This window comes from Crocodylus porosus, unplaced genomic scaffold (assembly GCF_001723895.1).
Source record: "Crocodylus porosus isolate Cpor-Errol unplaced genomic scaffold, CroPor_comp1, whole genome shotgun sequence".
In the NCBI taxonomy this organism is placed as follows: Eukaryota; Metazoa; Chordata; order Crocodylia; family Crocodylidae; genus Crocodylus; species Crocodylus porosus.
Genome location: NW_017728943.1, coordinates 79,421,999 through 79,442,798, shown reverse-complemented (window position 1 = coordinate 79,442,798; position 20,800 = coordinate 79,421,999). Strand labels below are relative to the sequence as shown.

The window sequence follows — 20,800 nt, the reverse complement described above, 5'->3', positions numbered from 1 at the left end:
CAAAAGACCACCAGAGAAAGCACTCCTATGCTTCAAAACAACCATTTGCACTTGTGAAAAATAAATATAAAGCACAATCAGATCAGAATGCTATTTTTATGTCTTTTGTCTCATTTTATGCAGGTGTTAATGAGTATAGAAATTTCAGGGAAAAATTAGATCCTTAGGGTCCATAGCTATAATAAATGATAACATTAGCAGAAAATATCAATCTTTACCTTTCTGAATTGCTATTATATTATATTTGATAGGTCTCTCTAAGCTGATGGAAGCCAGTGAATCTGTAGCTAAACTCTCTCAGGAGTTGGCAGTTAAAGAGAAGGAACTGGCTGCAGCTTCTATAAAAGCAGATAAAGTGAGTACTGGAGTGTTAAACCCACTTCTGATCTATATCCATTACAAAAGTAGCAAAAAATAGCTTAGAGGACTACAATAGTGTAAAAGGTCTACAATCTTCCCCACGTCAGGAACCTCTCCATGTAATAAGTACAAGAAAATAGTGTATGCCGTTGTTCAGAAAGGGAGTGTGGTCTCAGCACATGATTCTGATTCTTCAGCACATCTTCCACAGTATCTGTCAGGCTAGGAACAGACATTCAAAAAGCCTGAATCTGAATTGATTCACTCTTTGAAGGTAAGTCTAATCTGCCTAGGCTGAACCAGTTTGTAACTGTTCAGATATCCCCTCTGGACTGAAGAAATGCAGGTACATGCCTGCAGTGGCTCAGGCTAGAAGCCAAGTGGGGTAGGGGTAGTGGTGCTAGAGCAGCCCTCCCTTCCCATTGATAGTGCTGAGCTGAGGAAGGAGTGTGGCTATGCCCACCAGGATGATCTGGTTAGGGAGATGTTCCCCCATCCCCACCTTGCTGTTGATAAGAGCATTTAGTTACACAGCAGGAAGTTGTACAGGGAGTTGTTAGCATTTATCAGCCCATCAAACAAAACAAAATGCTCTCTCATTAGTTTAAGCTCTTCTTAAACAGCTTTTTCCAAGGAAGAAATGGAGGAACATTACCAGCTATCTATTAATTAACTCCAAAAAGCCCTAAGCCGACACTGTCCTATCTGCCTTTGTCCTGTTTCCCACAGCCCAGACCATAGTCAGCATGTGGTATGCTGGCTAATGCTGAGAGGTGTCTGTGTAAAGCAGAGGGAAGGGGGAATCCCACTTGAGCTGGGAGTGGTGGGAGGATGGGGAGCCAGGAGGAGGCCAGTCAGATGCCACTGTACCTGCGGTCTCTGCCGGAGCTCCCGCCAGGGAGCAGAGGTGAGGGGCTATCCCAACCCTCTGGAACATAGAGCCCCTCCCAGGGCTGCAAAGCCTCTGGGATGCTGGGGGACTCTGATTTAACTTAAACCAGGAAAGGGTTTGGGACAGATGTTGAATAAACCAGTTTGACCCAAATCAGTTAAGTCTGATACTACATGCAACCAGGTTTATCTCAAAGTGGTTTCAGCCATTTTCAAACTGGTTTATGTGCACTGAACATCTGTTCTGTTACAGGTTTAAACCACTTTTTAATCATTTAAACCAGTTTATGTGTAATGTCTGTCCCTAGCCTTACTGGATCTCCTGAAGAAGCCCAAAGAATTGAAAGCTGCCACTGTTCGGTCAAACTCATGAGGGAGAGAAGTGGTAGGAAGGCTAGATAAGAAATAATTCTCCTCACATGCCCAATTTCTTTTTGTATCTCCATGAGCACTGGAGCTCATTTTTGGTCTCATTGACTTTGTAGTGCAACTTGCCTTGCGGCTGTTAATAGTAAAAGTTTGGTTTATATATGTGTTTAATTAGGCAATTTGTTAATCATTGGTAGCTGAGGCAGACATTCCTTTTCTTCTGGGAGAATCATCATTCTCCCAGTAGAAACTACAAGTATGCAGGTGTTCAGGCTGAGCAAAATTGGCTGCCCTAGGAGTAAAATAACCCAGGAACAAGTATGGAATGTCTCCTAGGAGAGTTTCTGTTAGAACGCTGAATACCTGCACACTTTTCCACAGCTTAACTCTTCCTGGGGACCAGGTGGAGTGGAGCTGGGGGAAAGGCTCCCATGCCTCCACAAGACCAGTTCTAAAGAAGGCTCAGGGGTAGCTGCTCCCACTCATTTTGTAGACTGGGAGGAGAGAGGAGGAGCAGCCACCAGCTGTTCCTCACCTGTTTCTCACTCCAGAGTTCCTGATGTGAGAAGCTTTGCCACATTACTCCCTCTGCTCGACTGCCAGACGCTGGAAGCAGACCAATAGGGAGCAGCACAGCCCCCTGCATGCTTCTTACACTGGACTTCTTAGTGTGAGAAGCAGTGGGGAGGGGTTAGGGAGTGGGGAGGGCCAAGAGAAACCAGCTAGTTGGGAACCAAATCCAGGGAGGCTTTCCGAAGGGTAGCAGAGCAAATCCAGGTCCCACTCCTTATACCAAAGTCCCAGGTATATGGAGTAAGCAGGGGCTTTGCCCCACTGCATCATCCCCTGGGCTCCCCAGCACTTATAGAAATGAACTTCTTTTTGTGGCCTGAGTCAGTTTTATGTTAGGCAAATTTATCATTGTTCAGTTCTTAGCTGTAGCATACTAGATCCAGGAAGAAAGGTCGAATTTCAGTTGTTTGTCTTATATAATTTCAAAATATCCAAGTATTTCTGCATGATCTTGGTCTGGTATATTATATATAAGGAACTTGTTACACTTTAAGGTTCTTAAATGTTGATTGTTGTTAGTGTTAGTTTGAATTTAGAGTAATTACACTTTCAGGCTAAAAACCTTCTTTGACTCTCCTTGACCTATGTAGCTGTGACTTGCCACTAGAGAGCTGGCAAGTAGGGGACTGACTAGGAGCTACCTTGTGAGTTGCCTACACAGAACAGGATGGGGCAGGAGGTGGACACTGCATCCTGGGATGATGGAGGACTGAAACTTTGGCGGCTTGTCTCTGGGGAGTGGCCACACATTTGTGAAACACAAGCTGGGCAACACGGATCAGACATAAACCTGACCTGGAATGGTGTAACTTTAAGGGCACAGAGAAAAGTGACAATTTTCACCTGATGTAGCCACAGAAAGCAATCTATAGTTGTGACCAAACACAAGTGTGTGGCTGCAGACTGTTTTAAAAATGGCCCATCAGGCGAAACGTTGAACCTTCATTGCATGAGTGGTCACATGAATATATTTCAAAAGTGTCTTCTGCATAGGTGGAGGGAGAAAAAAATTGGGGTGGGGGGGCTGAGCACGTGCGCACCCTCCCAACAGGTAAGTCTGTGGGGGGAGGGGAGGAGAGAGTGGGGCTGGGACTAAGGCACGGGAATAAGCCACAGCTCATCTGGGGCTTGGGGAGGGGGGTGGTTCCTGCCACTGTATGTGCCACAGGAGGGCATGGGGGGGCATGTGCCCCTGGATCTGCATGGGGCAGGGCAGGCTGTTGCTGTGGGCTGGGGCTGCACCGGGCTCTTCCTGGTGGAGGCTGTGCTGTGTTGTGCTCAGGGCAAGTGGCAGTGGCACTGGGATGGGGGTGGAGGGACCACAGCAAATTTTGGGGTGGCTGCAGCCCCTCCCCTCTATAGCCCCCTCCCAGTTCCATGGCCGCCTGCCCCAAGCACAGGGTGGCCAAGCCCCACCCCTCTCCAGGAAGAGCCCAGCAACACCCTGGCCCCAGCCTGCAGCAGCACTCTACCCTGCGCCATGCAGATCTGGGGACACATGCCCCCCTTGCCTGCCGGGGTGTGCGTAGCAGCAGGAGCCGCAGTGCCCAGACAAGCTGCCCTAGGCTGCCCCAGACTGTGCCAGCCCCACTTCCTTACTCACTGCTGCCTGTGTGCCCCACCCCACTCCTGCTGCAGCTGTGGGAAGCCCGTGGCCAGGCTGCATTGTGACCCTACTGCTGCCCTGTATTTGGGAGGGGCGTGCCCCATTAGCCCCTTGCCTTCCGCTGCGTATGGTCTTCTGTAACTTCTGTCTCCCAGCTTTGTGCTGCCTCCCAGCTTTGAGCTGTTTTCAGAATGGGAGAGGGGAAAGGGAGTGGAGGGAGTTCAGTTTGGGACGTTTTCAGCCCTTGCTGGAGGGTGAGGTGGGTATATTGAAGCCCCCTCCCCGGCCCCCAAGGTGGAAGGGCTTCAGTACAGCCACCCCTGCCTTCAACACTGGCTGGGGAACTCCTAAAATGAGGTTCCTCTCCTCTCTCCCCCTCCTCATTTTGAAACAGGGACAAGCTGGGAGAGAAGAGGGGCAATTTCTGAGTGAAACTGGCTGCAGGTTCACAGCCAGCAGGTAGACTCCCCTCCTCCCTGGAGAACCAACAATGAACTTCTGTTTGGTCCAGGTGATCATGGTTACTCAGAACACTTCCTGCAAAGCCTTCTGAGTTACAGTGGTGAGCTGCGCTCCTGTTTGAGCCCTAAGATGCCTAAAAGATGCTTAAAACTAGTTTACACATCTTATTGTGTGGACAATCCAGGGGTTAATTGCTCCCTGAGCTGACTAAAATTAATGCGAAACATTCCTAAGGGCAATTAAACACCATCTTTATAAAAGGGAATACAAATAACCTGATCCTGTTTTAATGAAAACGTTGCTACAGGTAAGTGGGTTAGTTAAGTGGTTTAGCTGAGTCTCTGAAAGATACCTTCACACCTCTGAATGGAAGGTGCTTTCTTGAGTTAAGATATTGAAGGAAGGAGGAAAAGGAGGAACATGTTTTTGCTTTTACTTCAGCATTGACCCCTTTTATCCACTTAAGTAGACAACATTGCTTGTGTGAAGGATATAGGTATTAATTTGGAAGCAGAACATGCAATTTTCATATTTGTCACCTTTGACTTTCTAAGTTTGGTGACCTTTTGCAGGGGTGTAGGTTGTAGCCATGATGGTCTAAGGGTATAGGCAGACAAGGTTCTTAGGGTAAATCCAATATCTTTGTTGCAGTTTTTGGTGTTCTTTGTTGCAATTTTGAAAAAAAAGAAATGAACAAATAAGCAACTATAAAATTGAATAGAATCCAAACTGTGTAAGCAAGCTAACTTTAAATTGGAGACTCTGCTCATCAAGTCGGGGGTTCCATTGATACGAATACCATTATCAAGCAGACTTGATAATCTACAATAAGAATTCAAGAAAAATGCAGGCTTTTTAACATCTTGAACTTGGAAGAACCAAGGCAAAATCTCTCATAAACAAAGGTATACTTATGCCAGCAGAGACGTCTTGTTGCACCTGGCTTTATTTGTGTTGTGGCAAATACATTCACTTTACCAAGTGACAGAACAGTGTGGGGGGGTGGATTGCGGTGGTTATAATTTACCTGTTTTCTGTCAGCTTCACTTAAGTTTAAAGAAGGAAAATATTTCTCCTAATCCTCTGAAGAGACAATCTACAGTTTGGACCATAAAAAAATGAGACCTTACTGTTCTTCAACAGCAGTCTTCTGTATAGCAAATTAACTCTGCTTTATCTCTCCATGCATCTTTCTTAAGTCTCTGTTTAATTTTGTACATTCCATTCTTGCCAACCATCTAACCATGCCACTGCCTTTGAGTCAATAACTTTTATTGGTTTATGAAGCATATGTATACATTATAGAAATCACAGTGATGTCCAAGCACAATTTCTATATTTGGGATTAGGCTTTTTAACTCTTGGATACCTGCCCAAATAACAAAATCAAGTCCTGTGGTTCCAGGTATATTTCTTGCATAATTGTGTGTGTGTGTGTGTGTGTGTGTGTGTGTGTGTATCATGTATATATAGATCATGTATAAGAAATGCTAAATAAAAACAATAGTTTAGATTTGGATGTCATTGCATTTGCAAAGTATTAATTCATTCCATTTTTTCATATATTTTTTTTAATCTTAATGTTAGGTGCTGGCAGAAGTTACAGTAAGTGCTGAAGCTGCAGCTAAAGTGAAAAATGAAGTCCAGGGTGTGAAAGACAAAGCACAAAAAATTGTAGATGAAATTGATTCAGAAAAAGTAAAAGCTGAGACCAAATTGGAGGCAGCTAGACCAGCTTTAGAAGATGCAGAAGCTGCACTGAATGTAAGTAATTAATTTATATTTTCATGAATTTACTGGACATTGACTCATATGTTGAAAGAATGAATAATTCTACCAGAACAAAGCTTCATGTCATTTTGAGTTTTCATTCTGTTAATTTCATATTCAAATCTTTTGTTAGTAGTTGTGGAGCTCACATTTTACTTCAAAATGCATGCTGAATTCCTCTTTGAGAGGGACAACTTACAAAAGAACCATGGGAGAAAGAGGTGATGTAGAAAAATAAAGCAGTAGTAACTTATATTGGAGCAATCTGCTGCTTAAATTACTAGTAAGTGGGCATGTGTACATGGGATGCTATGTTGCTGTAGCTATGGTAATGTAGCATCAGCAGGCACTAACCATGACACGACCCCTACTGCACAGTAGGGTTAGAAATGCTAAAGCAAGTACTAAATGACTGTGCAATACCAATCATGCAGTGGGGCGCACATGTAGACGCACCCAGTATATAACAAGAAAAATATTCATAGAATCATAGAAGTAGGGTCGGAAGGGACCTTGTAGATCTTCAAGTCCGACTCCCTGCCTGGGTGGGAGAAAAGACTGGACTCAAATGAGTCCAGCCAGGTAGTCATCAAGCCTCTTCTTAAAGATCCCCAGGGTAGGAGCCAGCACCACTTCCCTAGGAAGTTGGTTCCAGCTCCTAGCCGCCCTGATCGTGAAGTAGTTCTTGCGGATGTCTAACCTAAACCTACTCTCTAATAATTTGTGTCCATTGTTCCTTGTCATGCCAGGGGGCACTAGGGGAAACAGTGTCTCCCCTAAACCCTTCTAGTCCCCCCTAGTGAGTTTATAGACAGTCACCAGGTCTCCCCTCAGCCTTCTCTTGTGAAGGCTGAACAGGTTTAGGTCTTTCAATGTAGGGTCTGCCCTGTAGTCCCTGGATCATATGGGTGGCCCTCCTCTAGACCCTTTCAATGTTGTCCACAATTCAGACAATTGCAATTCAGAAAAAATCAAGCATCCTCTCCAAATTGAAATCTATTCTGATGATAGAATGAACCAAACTTGCAAAATCATTATGCAAGATGCTCTTATAAATTACATGCCCCCGGGCACATTTGTATGAGATGCCGACTGTGCAGTAGCCAAATAATACTGCACCGTAGCATGTCATGGGATGGACAGTGCTAATACACTACTGCATAGTATTATTAGGCTACTGCACAGTAGCATCACTTAAAAAACATTCGCAGGCACACAGTAACCAGTGTCTCATGTAGATGCACCCTGCATCTACATGCACCTTGACAATTCCATTTTGTGGCTGTGGTTACCTCTTTGCTAAGCAAATAGCAGAATGCATATATATTTTCAGGAATAAATTCACTTGCTAGTTTTGAAATGGCCTTTTGTTTAGCAGTACCCTAATTATTTGAGTGATTATGTATTTAAGCTGTACCCTAAAAGTAATACTAATAAAAAGTCAAAGAGTAACAGCTCGGGACTTTACTAACTTTGCCAGGCAAGAAAAGAATGTATTTGCTTTCACAGTAGTTGGCCATATTAACCAAATACTCATATAGCCCATTTTCTAGCCTTGTGTATTGTATTGCCAAAAACATTATCCTGAAATATAAACTCTTAAAAGTGTAAACTATACATCTTTTTTCAGTCTCTTAAAAGCTTAATTCCATAATGTCAGTATTATGTGTTTTTGATTTTGATTTTCAGATCTGTTTCATTGCATTGAGAAAATATTTCTGAAATGCGTATTGATTCAAATATATTTCAGCGGTATGGAATGGCAATGTTTGGTAAAATAATCCCAATAATTTATCTACCAGGCATTTATAAATCTAACTTCCCTCAATGAAAGATGCATAGAAAGAATAACAGTAATAATAAAATGCTGAATGAAAAAGAACTTATTAAATAGTACTTGGGAAGTAATTCTACAGTAATTCTACTTTATTTTCCACAATACAGACCATCAAACCAGTGGATATTGCCACAGTTAGGAAGCTTGCAAAACCCCCTCATCTAATCATGAGGATCATGGATTGTGTTCTGTTACTGTTCCAAAAGAAAATAGACCCAGTTACGCTGGATCCAGAAAAGCCTTGCTGTAAGCCATCCTGGGGCGAGTCACTAAAAGTAAGTAGCATTTCTAAGCAAGGAGTCTTGAACAGTTTCTTTAAAAAATGGCAATATGAAAAAAATCAATGAACTTATATTCTAAATCCTTGTTCAAAATAGGGAAATAGGTCTGTAAAAATGGACACAAACTTATAGTTGTACAGCAACATTAATATGCAGAAAGATTTGACAAAACAAGTCTTGCTACATATTTACTGTGATGTGTCTGTTGCTTAGAGATTTGTTGGGTAAATACAAAGTTGTGTCTAGACCCTTGTGATAAAATTGCAATGGATGTAAAACAAGGGGATATAGCATCTCTGTTCCCCTAATTCAGACTATTTCATTAGGCCAATTAATTTTAAAGTTTTAATAATAAAAGCCCTTTCTGCCCTTGTTTTCCTAGGGTATGGTATTCTGTTTCTCTTCAGTAGCTTGAATTGGTTTGTTTTGGGTTGTTTTTTGCCTATTGGGGGTTGAAGTTGGGGGAAGCGAGGGGGGTTCCTCCTAGGGGTTGAAGTTCTCCAGGTAGGCAGTCCGTTTTATTTTCACCAGAACTTTGTCTTGAATATTTAGGCTTTTAGCAAAACAAAAAAACAGTGCCTGCTGTGAAGTTTCCTTTCCCATTTCCCCATTTTTCTCTTGTTCAAAATAAGACTGGATAAGGCTAAGCTGATTTTGCTTGCCCCATCATAGATAAGAGAATGTTTTCCATACTTTACAAAAAATACAGTAAAAGATCTGTCTCCCTGTCAGGCAGCAAGGCAGCAGGCTAATTAAATTGCCACTAGTTGGCCCTTGTTATCTGAGTGGCCTGGTTGTCAGTGGCTTAACTCTCACAAGTTGGCACCAGTTGTCTCAGGTGTGGCTTACCACTTTGAAGCAGCAGCCCTTTTGGTGTCCAGCAACCTACTCGGCAAGATTTGTTTAGCTCTGCACTTTTGGATTTTCTGCTCCCAGTTTCCTAGGTCTTGCTTATTTGTTCCTAGTGTCTTTGGTCCTACTTGTGAATTCCTAGCTTCCTTTGCCCTGGGTCCTGCTTCCTGATTTAATCCTGATTCCTGCTGACCTGTTCCCAGTTCCAGACTCCAGTCCAGACCCTCTGTGCTTTTAAGACTATCTTGCCAGCTCATTGATCCATTGTGCTTCTAGACACCTGTCCTCTGACAGCCAGCTTCTGACTCATGGCTTAGATAGGTGATTGCCCATGAGCTATAGCAGCCTGCTTCAGACCCCCTGGCTAGTGACACCAGCCTGGATCCCTACCGTCATTCTGCCTGACCTCCCTTGGCTTGTGGTTCTACCCAGGGGGTGACTGCCTACCTTTTGTTCCCTATAGACCTTGGCTTCCTGACCTGCCTGCTTCTGATCCCCTGACCCTGGCTCTAGTATGGATCCTTGCTTCCCTGACTTTGCTGCTTCCTGAACCCCTGTGCTGTGACTCTCAATGGGCTAAGCCCTAACTGCTTGTGTCCCAGGTGTGCCCCTGACACTCCCAATAAACACAGATTTGAGTTTGCAAAACAGTTGGTTTTACCATCCTAACCCCCAATTGTAACAGCATGGAATATAGGACACTAATAGACCTAGAAACAGACCTGGCTCAAAACAGTTTTCAAGATATTCTTCCCTATTACAGAAAAAATCAGTCCACAGATTCTGTGTCCTTAAATGGGAAGTTTTCCTGTTTGAGCAAATAGGCTGCATCAACTTTGATCCATATGTAAGTAGTGCCTTCATTTATAATTCTTAAATGCATGTTGTTTAGAAAACTTTTGAGGTCCCTTCTAACCCTATGATTTTTATGACTCTATCATTAAGAAAGTACAGCTGGCAGTTATTTTGTGCTCCATCTACTAATGCTAACTTAGTCGAGGGATTCATGAAGGGACTTAGGAATGTTTGCCTTCCAGTCGAGAACACGGTATCAATATGGGACTTCAACCCAGTACTTATTCCACTTACAAAAATCTTTGAAAGATTGGTTCATATTTCATCTTTTAGTTAAGAAAACTTTCTTTGGGGATGTTAAATCTACTAGAAGAGCAAGCAAACTACAGTCTCAGATAGATGACTGATCCTTCATTTACAGTCTTTCACCAGGACAAAGTGGTCCTAAGGCTGCAGCCTAAGCTTCTTCCCAAGTGATAACAGAATTCTACCTCAGTCTTAACAAGTCCAATAATTTGCCAGTTTTTCCTTCAGACTTGACTCATACAGGTGAAGCAAAATGAAGCACCTTAGATATGAAGAGAACTCTAGGTTTTTATTTAAACTGGCTTGAGGAATTTGAGTAATCATCACTTTATTTCATATGAAGATAATAGTAGAAGACAAGCTATTACCTCGGTGCCTGTCTAAACAAGTCACACACATTTCTATACAAAGGTCTGAGAAACATCTTCTCACAGGACTTGGATCACATTTCAGAAGACAAAATGCAATTTCTTTGGCATGTTTTAGATGTGTCCTGATTTTGAAGATCTGTAAAGCTGCTATTTGGAACTCAATTCACACTTTAAAAAAATACTGCTGACCAAGGATCGAGGTTTTCTGTTTGCTGTGGAAAAACACAGAAAAGTGCACATTTCCTTCTTTAATGGATTTTTTCCTTTAAAGGGTAAAATGGGTAAAAGGGTAAAACCATGGGTTTCCTCTTGCAGAGTTCCAGTCTGCAAGGGGCTGCTTGGGGCTGAGGGGAGTAGGATGCCGGGCGTGTCGTGTGCATGTGTACATACACATGCATGTGGGCAGCCAGGCAGTGGTGGACAGCAGCTCCCACAGCTCCCTCCAGGTAAGTCTATTGGGGGGGGCACAGGTGACGCATTAGTGGGGAGCACGGATGATGTGTGTGGGGGCGAGGGGCAGGGCAACACAATGGGGGGCACACATGAACCCTGAGATTTCTGCACCCACCGCGGGGCACGGGCTGTCTCTGAGTCAGACGAGCTTCTGAGGAGCTGTGCAATTCTGTGCTGCCATTGCCATGACTCACCATGATGGCACAGTGCTCCTTCCCATGCTACGTCCCACCTGCTGGGCTGTGGAGGTGGCTCCTCTGGAGTTGGTCTGGCCTGGATGCAGCCCTGCACCCTACTGTGGGAACAGACATCTAGGGGGCATGTTCCCCCCCAGCCCCAGATCATTGTCTGTGTCCTCTCTTCCCTACACCCCACCTCCTCCCTTAAACACTGGGCAGTGGGTCGGGGGTGAGGGGCACTAGCAGGGCCGGGGGGTCTGTGGCTCAGGAGTGAGAGGCTCAAACAGGGGCAGGGGGCTATGAGTCAGCAGTGAGGGGTGCCAGCAGGCCTGGGGGGCTGTGTTTTGGGAGTGTGGGGCAGGAGCATTGATAGGGGCAGGGCACCAGCATATCAGGGCTGCTTAGCACCACAAAGCAGGACAGCCACAGATGGACCCACATCCTGGTGAGCGAAGGGGACAGAGAGAACTCTGATTTTCCATGATAAAAAACCCCCAAATCAAATGCCAAAATATATAAGTATTTAGAATATATTCATTATAAAGATTGAGGCACTGGTAGGCTTCGAAATTGCTTTCAAATTGTAAATATATCAATAAAATACTGTGTTCAACTGATACATACATACATACATACACATATACATATACAGAGAGAGAGAGAGAGAGAGGTGTTTTATTTTAATTGTGGAAAATGTGGATTTGGGGGGTTTTATTAGAGAGTTTGGGATTTTTAAATGGAAAAAAACAGGGTCCCTGCTACTGACTAACTCTAGCTTTTGGATCAAAAGCTCATTTTCTTATAGTATTACACTTGTTGCTGAACTAGGACTTCCTGGTCCACAATATGAAGAGTAGTTTGTCAACCTATATTTAGAATGTATTCAGAAACCTCTTGAGGAAGAAGGGAAAATTCACACCTGTAACTGCATGTCTGCAAAATGGATTCTACACATTCAAACTCCCTACCCTTCCTGAGCTGCCTTTTCCTTTTCCTCATAACACTGCTTAACCGCTAGTACTCCCATCTAGTTTTTAACTTCTCTCTCAAAGAATTCAAGAACAGTAAGAGGAAGGGCAGCTCTGATGTGCAATTTTAGGAAATGTTTCCACCAGTCAAATCTACCACCTGTGGATACCATTATGAATATGTAGATGTTTCTTGAATAACTCCAGTCATAGGTGTGCAGTCTTCATTACTTGAAGAGCTGAATCCTTGCGCTCATATTCCCAATGTACTTTTCTCCTCTACCTTTGAGTTTTCTACACAGACCAGATTCTGTAATTAAGGAGAAGGAGCTGAAGCTGTTTGGAGCATTGCATTTAAACAGACATGGATGACTGTTGTTCAGCACCATGAGAGAGCTCCTCCCCACACAGACTGTCTTAGCGAGCATTCTGTGAACTGAACAATGAGGACAACATCCCAGAAGTGGAACTGCACAAAGACTCTTAAAACTCTTGTGATAATTATATAAACATTTAGGAGTAATTAGAACAGTAAAATTTGCTCTCTTCCTATTAGCTATACCAGTTTGCTGCTTGTAGAAAACTATTTTAGCATCTTTCCATAGCAAATACTTAAATGTGGAAGACTGAGATATTTAATAAAGAATAAGAACACATGTTCTATAAAGTTTTATTTTTTCTCTTTTTGTAGCTTATGAGTGGTCCATTTCTGCAGTCTCTCCAGCAATTTCCTAAGGACAGTATCAATGAGGAGACAGTAGAATTATTACAGCCTTATTTCAACATGGAAGATTATACTCTGGAGAATGGTAAAAAGGTCTGTGGTAATGTGGCAGGACTCCTATCTTGGACACAAGCCATGGCAATATTTTATAGCATTAACAGAGAAGTGTTACCTCTTAAGGTAAAAGAAACTCCTTGTTTTTAATATGTTAATAAAGTAGTTAATGGCTATACTGTTTCAGTTTTAGCAAAAATGTACTGGAAATGTACTGTTGTCTATAAAACTGATCTTGGAACTGCTGGTGTTTGATAAGAAACTTTCTCCTTTCTTCCTGTCCCTTCCAAAAAATAGAAGGGTTTCTCTTGTTTTTAATGCAGTTTACCTTAGTTAACTAATGTTTATTCAATGTTATTGTTAAAGCCTTTATTTCTCAGCGTTACTTATCTTCAAATCATAATGACTGAAAATAGTAAGAAATTAGGATTTAAAAGGTGCATTTTATGCAAAAAAGAGTGTCTTATAGGCAGGACACTTTGTACTTAGGATGCCATGATACTCCCTTATTAGAGTCTGCCTGGCATATTTTTCAGTTGGGGGTGAGTGCACTAGGAAATAAAACTTCAAAATCCTTTTTATTGGCATTATATTTGCGTAGATGAGTTTGCTTTTCCTTGCCTGAGCTACTTGATTTTATTCCACCTCCAAAGCACTGAAAAAGAGAAAAGAAGACATTTGATTTCCATCACATTTTGGCAGAGCCGAAGGAAGCCTTCTGGTGGCTGTTGAATTTCTGAACTGATGTGCTGCTTCAGTACCATTGTCTCCTGACAAATGGCTTCGAGGTTGAAGCATCAATTTACTGAGTTAATTTTACCCGTTTTGTGTAATAGAGTTCAGCATAGTGTTACGTTTGTTCTGACTTCCAGGTCAATAGAATTAACTATCTTGGATCCAATCCAGGTTTCCAGTCAATCTGCTGCATAGAAACCTCCACAGCAGTATAGAGTATCAAGGACCCTTCAGCTTCAAAGTCTTCAGGGCTGAGCTTCTCTTTGGTTAATTAAAATAAAGTGGGGTGCTTTATTCCAATTTGAGTATAAGACTAGAGATAGACACCTGAAAATAGATCTTCCACTTGCATACATGACAGTAGCCTTTCCTATAGTATCCAAACAAAATAGAGAAATATTGCCCCAAGCCTAAGAAAATTGTTTTCTCTCCAAACAAAATTAGATGCATGTTTTTCCTTAGTCATCTTTATTCAAAAGATTGCAGGATCTGAATGGGATCTACTAAATTAAAATGTTCTGCTTTGATAGATTATTCCTCGATGCTTCACTCTTGCTATGCTTGCACCTTCTGTACTCAAGTTGGAGATTTCAGTCAGTGGTACACACTGGGGCAGTGGACACAACCTGAATGTTTTCATGTTTCCAACTGAGAGTACAGAAGGATCGGGCTTCCCCAACACACCTGTCAGTTCCTTCTCATTTCCTGTCAATACTAGTCAGGCGTTATCATTTAACCACTCAGTACATTTTGTGGTTTTCTATTGTTGTCAAAAAATGGTTATCAGTAAATTACTGACCCAGTATTTGGTGGTGTTAGCAACCCATAAAAGATCTTACCTGGGACATCAGAAATCTACACTTTAAAACAAGGAGCAAAAAAAGTTGGACCACATAAAAGATCTGAGCACAGCAAATGGAAGCCAAACCTAACCAGCGTCAGCCAGGCTGTTGTAACTGCAGGCTACAGTCTGTCCTTCAAAAGAATACCACACACTTCACAGACTTGTGAGGCAGGTTTATTACACCTCCAGTCTGTGAACATGGACCTCAAACTACTGAACTGGAATTGACAAATACAGTTTTGTCAATTTGGATCTGATGTTGTAATTAATTGATAAATTACCATAGAGACCCAGGGAGAAATCTATCTACCGAAACCACAGATAAGCGTAAGAACATTGCTGCAAAATGCCCCCATTACAGCAGACACAGAATCTAAATCAGTAACAATATAAATCTTCCTGGCACCGTTCCTCTTGCATTCCCATGGATGATTTTCCCTTTGTGAACTATAATCTTTTTAATGAGAAGACATATGAAATTTCCTTGCCTTCAGAGTTTTAAGAACAACCCCTTTTGAATTCTAGAAGCACTCACACCAACTCCCAGGCAAAAGTATTAGAAGTATTAGAAACCACAGGCTCACCATAGGTGTACCAATAGTCGATGAATAGATTCTTTAAAGAAATTATTAAAGTTTTCAATGAGACAATCCTTTCTTTGCAAAGACTTCATATCACCTACTGCTGTACATACCTGAGGCAGAAAATTTAACTGTTCACCCGGTTATTATGAACTTACCATCTCATCTCCGTGTTGACCACCAGACTAATTTAAGCATTTCTCAAATACTGTTACAGAAGATTGATGTGTATTAGACATTATAGATATGAAATGTATGGCTCAGGTTTAGTCTTTCACACACACTTACCTAACATCCATATGTCCATTTACTCTCACTGTAGCATATTAGGCGAAAGTCTTTTTTTGTGTATGTGGAAAATGTAGTAGGAGGAGCCTGTCATTTGGGTTTGCAGTTTTCTCACTCTTCTGGCCAGTGTTACTGCCTCAGAAGTATGTGTGCAGTATGCATGCACCACTAAACACATACTGCTGACCAGACATCTCTGACTTGAATGTACTGTGTACACACGTGTCCCATAAGTGATACATATTTGTGGATTATATAAGTTAAAGGTAAGTAATGGTTACTTTGCTCCTGCTCTGAATAGTGAGCCTTCATTTCTTGGGAGCAAGTATCCAATACTCTAAAGGCAGATGATTATAGATGTGTCAAATAGAATTCTTCAGCAACTAGAGAGGTACAGCACTGCACTCGCTCAGGAATTAAAGGGAACACTGAGGTCACTATGGCTATGCACATTAACATAACTTTAACTCTTTCAAGAGCCAGCTTCAACTGAAACAAAGGATGCAGCCCTACAATAAAAACTGTTTTCTTCTTTTCTAGACTTCTGATAATTTGTGTTGCTCTACTGCACCACCTCAAATTGATCCACAGTTACTATAGAATGAGTAACCATTCTTTTTGATGTTTCTATGAAAGAACCTGGCAAGGACCTTCATGATACCTACAGATTTATGAGATTTTAATAGAACTTAATTCTCAAAAGTTTAATAAAGTGAAACATAGGGGGAAATCTGCACAGTGATTTCAGAGCTTCAGCCAGCAAACTTGCTGTAACTGAAAATAGTATCATACTGCAAGAGCAACAGTATTGCAGGGTAGTGATCAAAAACACTGGTCAAAAGTCTATTCTGAAATTAATATAAATATATACTTGGCAGTAATTGTGTGGCTCTTTGGTCTAGGGGTGTATTTCTTACTGGCTGAGAAGGTATGTTGGTACTGATCACTCACAGGTCTCCTGAGCACAAAAATATTCACCACTGTGGAGCACACAAATTAAATAAATAAGTTCAAGATCTAAACAATAAAGCTGAGTTATGGTTCTCATTTCCAAGATAATCAAGGTCACAGATCAATAATTTACAATCCATTGCTTGGTTCTTTTCTGTATGGTTCTGTCTTGTTCACTAAGTTATCTGATATCTTGGTAGATTGGAATACTTTTTAAAACATAAAGAAAATGGATAGTAGGGAACAGAAAGCTAAATGATTACATAATTATTAACTGCAGATTTAAATAATGGATTTAAATGAAATTGATAAAGGAAACAATTTAAAGATATGTATTCATACTCTTTATTTAATAAAGATAACATACACTGTCAGCGATTATTTGATAACAAGAGTTGCATATCCTAAGTCCATATTGATTAGTAGTGAAACAGGCCTGAAATAATAGATTTAAAATAGATTATAAATGCTCACTCATTGTCTAATTATTCTTTATTCTCAGGCTAACTTGGCAAAACAAGAAGGGCGTTTGAAAGTAGCTAATGCAGAGTTAGCCCAGGCTCAGGAGGCACTAGATGAGAAACAAGCTGAGCTGGATAAAGTGCAGGCAAAGTTTGATGCAGCAATGACGGAGAAAATGGTGAGATAAAAATATTCTATTAATATAAACATTGTTTGCATGCAGAAATTTTAGGGTTATCTAATTTGTTCTTACTGATTCAGTCAGATCAGAATAAGTTAAAAGACAAGATAAACATAATTTGTCCAGCATATATTATGTTTGCTTGACAAACATTAGCATTCTCAGGCATTAGGCCAATGTTAGAATGGCAAATGTAGTCTCTTTTAACCCCTTTCTTATCTCAGGGACTATGTGCATTTTTAATACAGTACCTTTTTACTCATCTGGGTTTAGTTCTAAAGTTTTTTAAACTCACCTAAAAGAATTTTTTTTTATTTTAATAAAAGACCCTGGCTTGAAACATGGGGGCCAGGCACTGATAAAGCTGTACATCCATCCAGGGCCCATTGCCTTGAATTGTCTGGGGCGGCTTCCAAGGAAGGTCTCTACTCCCTCAGTTCTCTTTTTTTTTTTCATTTATACACAAGAATCAATCAGTTGGGTGTTCTCAAAAATATTGTTATAGATTTTGTAAATATAGGCTTTTGAATTTTAGAAATTGAGTGTTTAATAAGCTAGAATGACTTGGCAATTTTAGGACCTGTTGAATGATGCAGAAATGTGCAGGAGAAAGATGCAAGCAGCTTCTGCGCTTATAGATGGTCTGAGTGGAGAGAAAGTTAGATGGACTCAGCAGAGTAAGGAGTTCAGAGCTCAGATTAACAGGTATATCATCTGTCAAAATATACAAATTAGAAAAAAACAGAAGAAGAATGTAAGAGGTCAGGTCAGGCAGGTAGAAGAACATTCTTCTTTTCCCCCACCTTTTCTTGCTTTCTCTCCCCTACTTTTCTGCCTTTTGTCTTCCTGATTTCCTACTATTTCCTTTTCACTGAGAGTGTCTTTTTTAGCTTGTATTATTATCACTGTAGTGTTTCCCTTTGGCTTTTTTCCCCCTTGCTTTTTTCCCCCTCCCTTCCCTGTTTTACCTTTTGTTTTTCTAATTTCTACCTATTTATATTTTCACTAACATCCTGTCACACTTTTCACTTTTCTTGTTCCTGTTTTCATGATCTCCAACTATTTTCCTACCTTGTATTATATTGCTGTTGTCTCCCTTTGGCCTTTTTTCTCTCCTCTTGCTTGCCCCCTCCTTTACCTGCTTTACCTTTTTTTTCCCCTAATTTCTACCTACGTACATTTTCACTGAATTCCTGCCACACTTTTAGCTTCTCTCATTCCTTGGAGTCTCAGACCAGCAGAGACTCCCTGTGCCTGAAGAAGGGTGACTGTGCCCAAAAACTTGCTAAGAACTTTTTTCCAAGTACTCAGTTGGTCTAGTAAAAAATATCACATCCACCCAAAGAACCTTGCCTGCCTATGTGCTTTGACTAACACAGCTACAACCAAAAACCCAGTTGCCTTTTTTTATAATAAATATGTTTTAAAATGTTGTTGTTCAACTCCAGGGGCTGGAAGTCATACCTTTTAATTGTGGTTTTGTTCTTTTTCTAGACTTGTGGGAGATGTTTTGCTCTGCACAGGATTCCTTTCCTACTGTGGGCCTTTTAATCAAAATTTTCGGAACCTTTTGCTTAAAGATTTGTGGGAAGCAGAGATGAGAAACCGGAAAATCCCTTTTACTGAAAACTTGAATCTAATTTCAATGTTGGTAGATCCACCAACGGTAAGTTAGTATCATGTTGTTTTGGTATACAGTTAATTTTAATGTACATTTTCATTATGATATTAATACTTAATAAGAACAGAATACAGTATAACCTTATAAATCTGATGTGCTTGGGACTGAGCACCTGCTGGAAATTTGAAAATGCCAGATTTTTTAAACAGGTGCAACGGCCAGTTATGGAGCAGGGCAGCAGGGTGGGGACTGTAGCGTCAGCCGCACGCAGAGTGCCAGCACAGGGTGGTGCATGGCGGCAGCAGCTGCCACATGCAAGCGTCCCCCTCTGTGTCTGGGAGGCTGGAGGGAGCAGCAGGAGGAAGTGCTGGATTTTTGATAATTCCAGATTTTTGATACCTGGATTTATGAGGTTATACACTTTAAGGACCATTCAGCATTTTGTTTTAGTTTTCTGAGTTTGAGCACCAACTTCTTAAATAAAAATAACCATAACTTGAAAAATCATTCTGAAAATTGACATGCAAATGAACAAAGCTAAATTCTGTTCTTCATAATTTTTATCTCCACTATTGCTATAAATAGTTTTTAAGGTTGGAACAACATTTACTTAGGATAGTCTCCCACAACATTCTGACCAGTAAGCTGAGGAAGTACGATGAATGGACTGTAAGGTGAATAGAAATCTGGCTGAATCACTGGGCTGAAAGAGTAGTAATTAATGGCTCTATCTAGCTGGCAGCCAGTATCAAGTGGAGTGCCCCAGAGGTCAGTCCTGGGACCAGTTTTGTCCAATATTTTAATCAGTGACCTGGAAGATGGGATGGAATACACCCTCAGCTGATGTGTGGATGACACCAAGCTGGGAGGAGTAGTAGATACATTGGAGGGTAGGACTAGGATTCAGAGAGACCTGGATAAATTGGAAAATTGGTCCAGAAAAAATCTCATGAGGCTCAACAAGGACAAGTGTATAGTCCTGCATTTAGGATGGAACAATCCCATATGCTGGTACAGGCTGGGGGCCGACTGGCTGGCCAGTAGCTCTGCAGAAAAGGACCTGGGGGTTACAGTGGACAATAAGCTGAATATGAGCCAATGATGTGCCCTTGTTGTCAAGAAAGCTGACAGCATACTGGGTTGCATTTGTAGGAGTGTTGCCAGCAGATGAAGGGAAATGATTATTCCCCTTTTCAGCACAGGTCAGGCCACATCTGGAGTACTGTGTTCAGTTTTGGGCCCCCCATTCAAGAAAGGATGTGAACAAATTAGTGAGTTCAGCAGTGGGCAATGAAAATGTTCAGAGGGCTGGGGCATATGACTTAAGAGAAGAGGCTGAGGGAACTGAGCTTATTTAATGTGGAAAAGAGAAGACTGGGTGCATCTACACATGATGCTGTCATGCTGTTGTTACTGTGCTATCATTTAGTACTTCCTTTTGAAGTACTAAAAGACAGGGCAGTAACAGCTGGTACTGCGCTGTGCTCACCGCGCATGGTTATTTTTAGGTACTATATTGCCATAATAATGTGCTATCATGGGGGAGCATGTTGCTATGGCGACGTAGCTGCAGCATCACAGGTTTTGCCTGAGGAATCTATGTTGCCATAGTATGTTGCTATGTCATAGTGTCATGTGTAGATGTGCCCACTGAGCAGGGGATGTAATAGTAGACTTCAACTACCTGAAATGTGGTTCAAAGAGGATGGAGCTGGACTGTTCTCAGTGGTGGCAAATGACAGAACAAGGAGCAATCATTTCAAATTGCAGCAAGGGAAGTGTAGGTTTGATATTAGGGAAAAGTTTTTCACAAGGAGGATAGTAAAGCACCAGAACAGGTTACCCAGAGAGGTTGTGGAACCTCCATCTTTAGAGGTTTTTAAAGGAAAGTCCATGGCTAGATAAAGCCCTGGCTGGAGTAATATAGTTGGATGGTCCTGCTTTGAGCAGGGGTTGGACTAGATGACCTCCTGAGCTCCCCCTCAACTCTAATTTTCTGTGATTCTAAAGAATAATCACTGATACCCATTTTTCTCTAATTACAGATGGATTGCAGATTGGCTCAAGGGTCGTACTCAGAGGGTGGTGGTGGACGGGTCATATTTGACCTGGGGGGAATTGGGCAGCGGAATCCCCCAGGGCTTGGTGCTGGGGCCTGTGCTGTTTAATTTCTTCATCAGCGATTTGGACGACGGGGTGAAATGCAACCTGTTTAAATTTGCTGATGATACCAAAATTTGGGGTGAGGTGAGCACGCTAGTAGGGAGGGAAAGACTGCAACAAGAC

At 41.7% G+C, this 20,800-nt stretch overlaps 1 protein-coding gene across 1 annotated transcript in view; it reads left to right on the top strand.

Annotated features, from left to right (window-relative positions):
• Positions 1–20,800, top strand: part of DNAH8 (dynein axonemal heavy chain 8) — a 310,177-nt gene that overhangs the window by 211,223 nt on the left and 78,154 nt on the right. Inside the window, exons 67-73 of the mRNA XM_019549625.1 lie at positions 252–355; positions 5,849–6,025; positions 7,976–8,143; positions 12,765–12,977; positions 16,753–16,890; positions 17,471–17,598; positions 18,388–18,559. Of these exons, the coding sequence (XP_019405170.1) occupies positions 252–355; positions 5,849–6,025; positions 7,976–8,143; positions 12,765–12,977; positions 16,753–16,890; positions 17,471–17,598; positions 18,388–18,559 (1,100 nt within the window). The remainder of the gene's footprint in view (positions 1–251; positions 356–5,848; positions 6,026–7,975; positions 8,144–12,764; positions 12,978–16,752; positions 16,891–17,470; positions 17,599–18,387; positions 18,560–20,800) is intronic.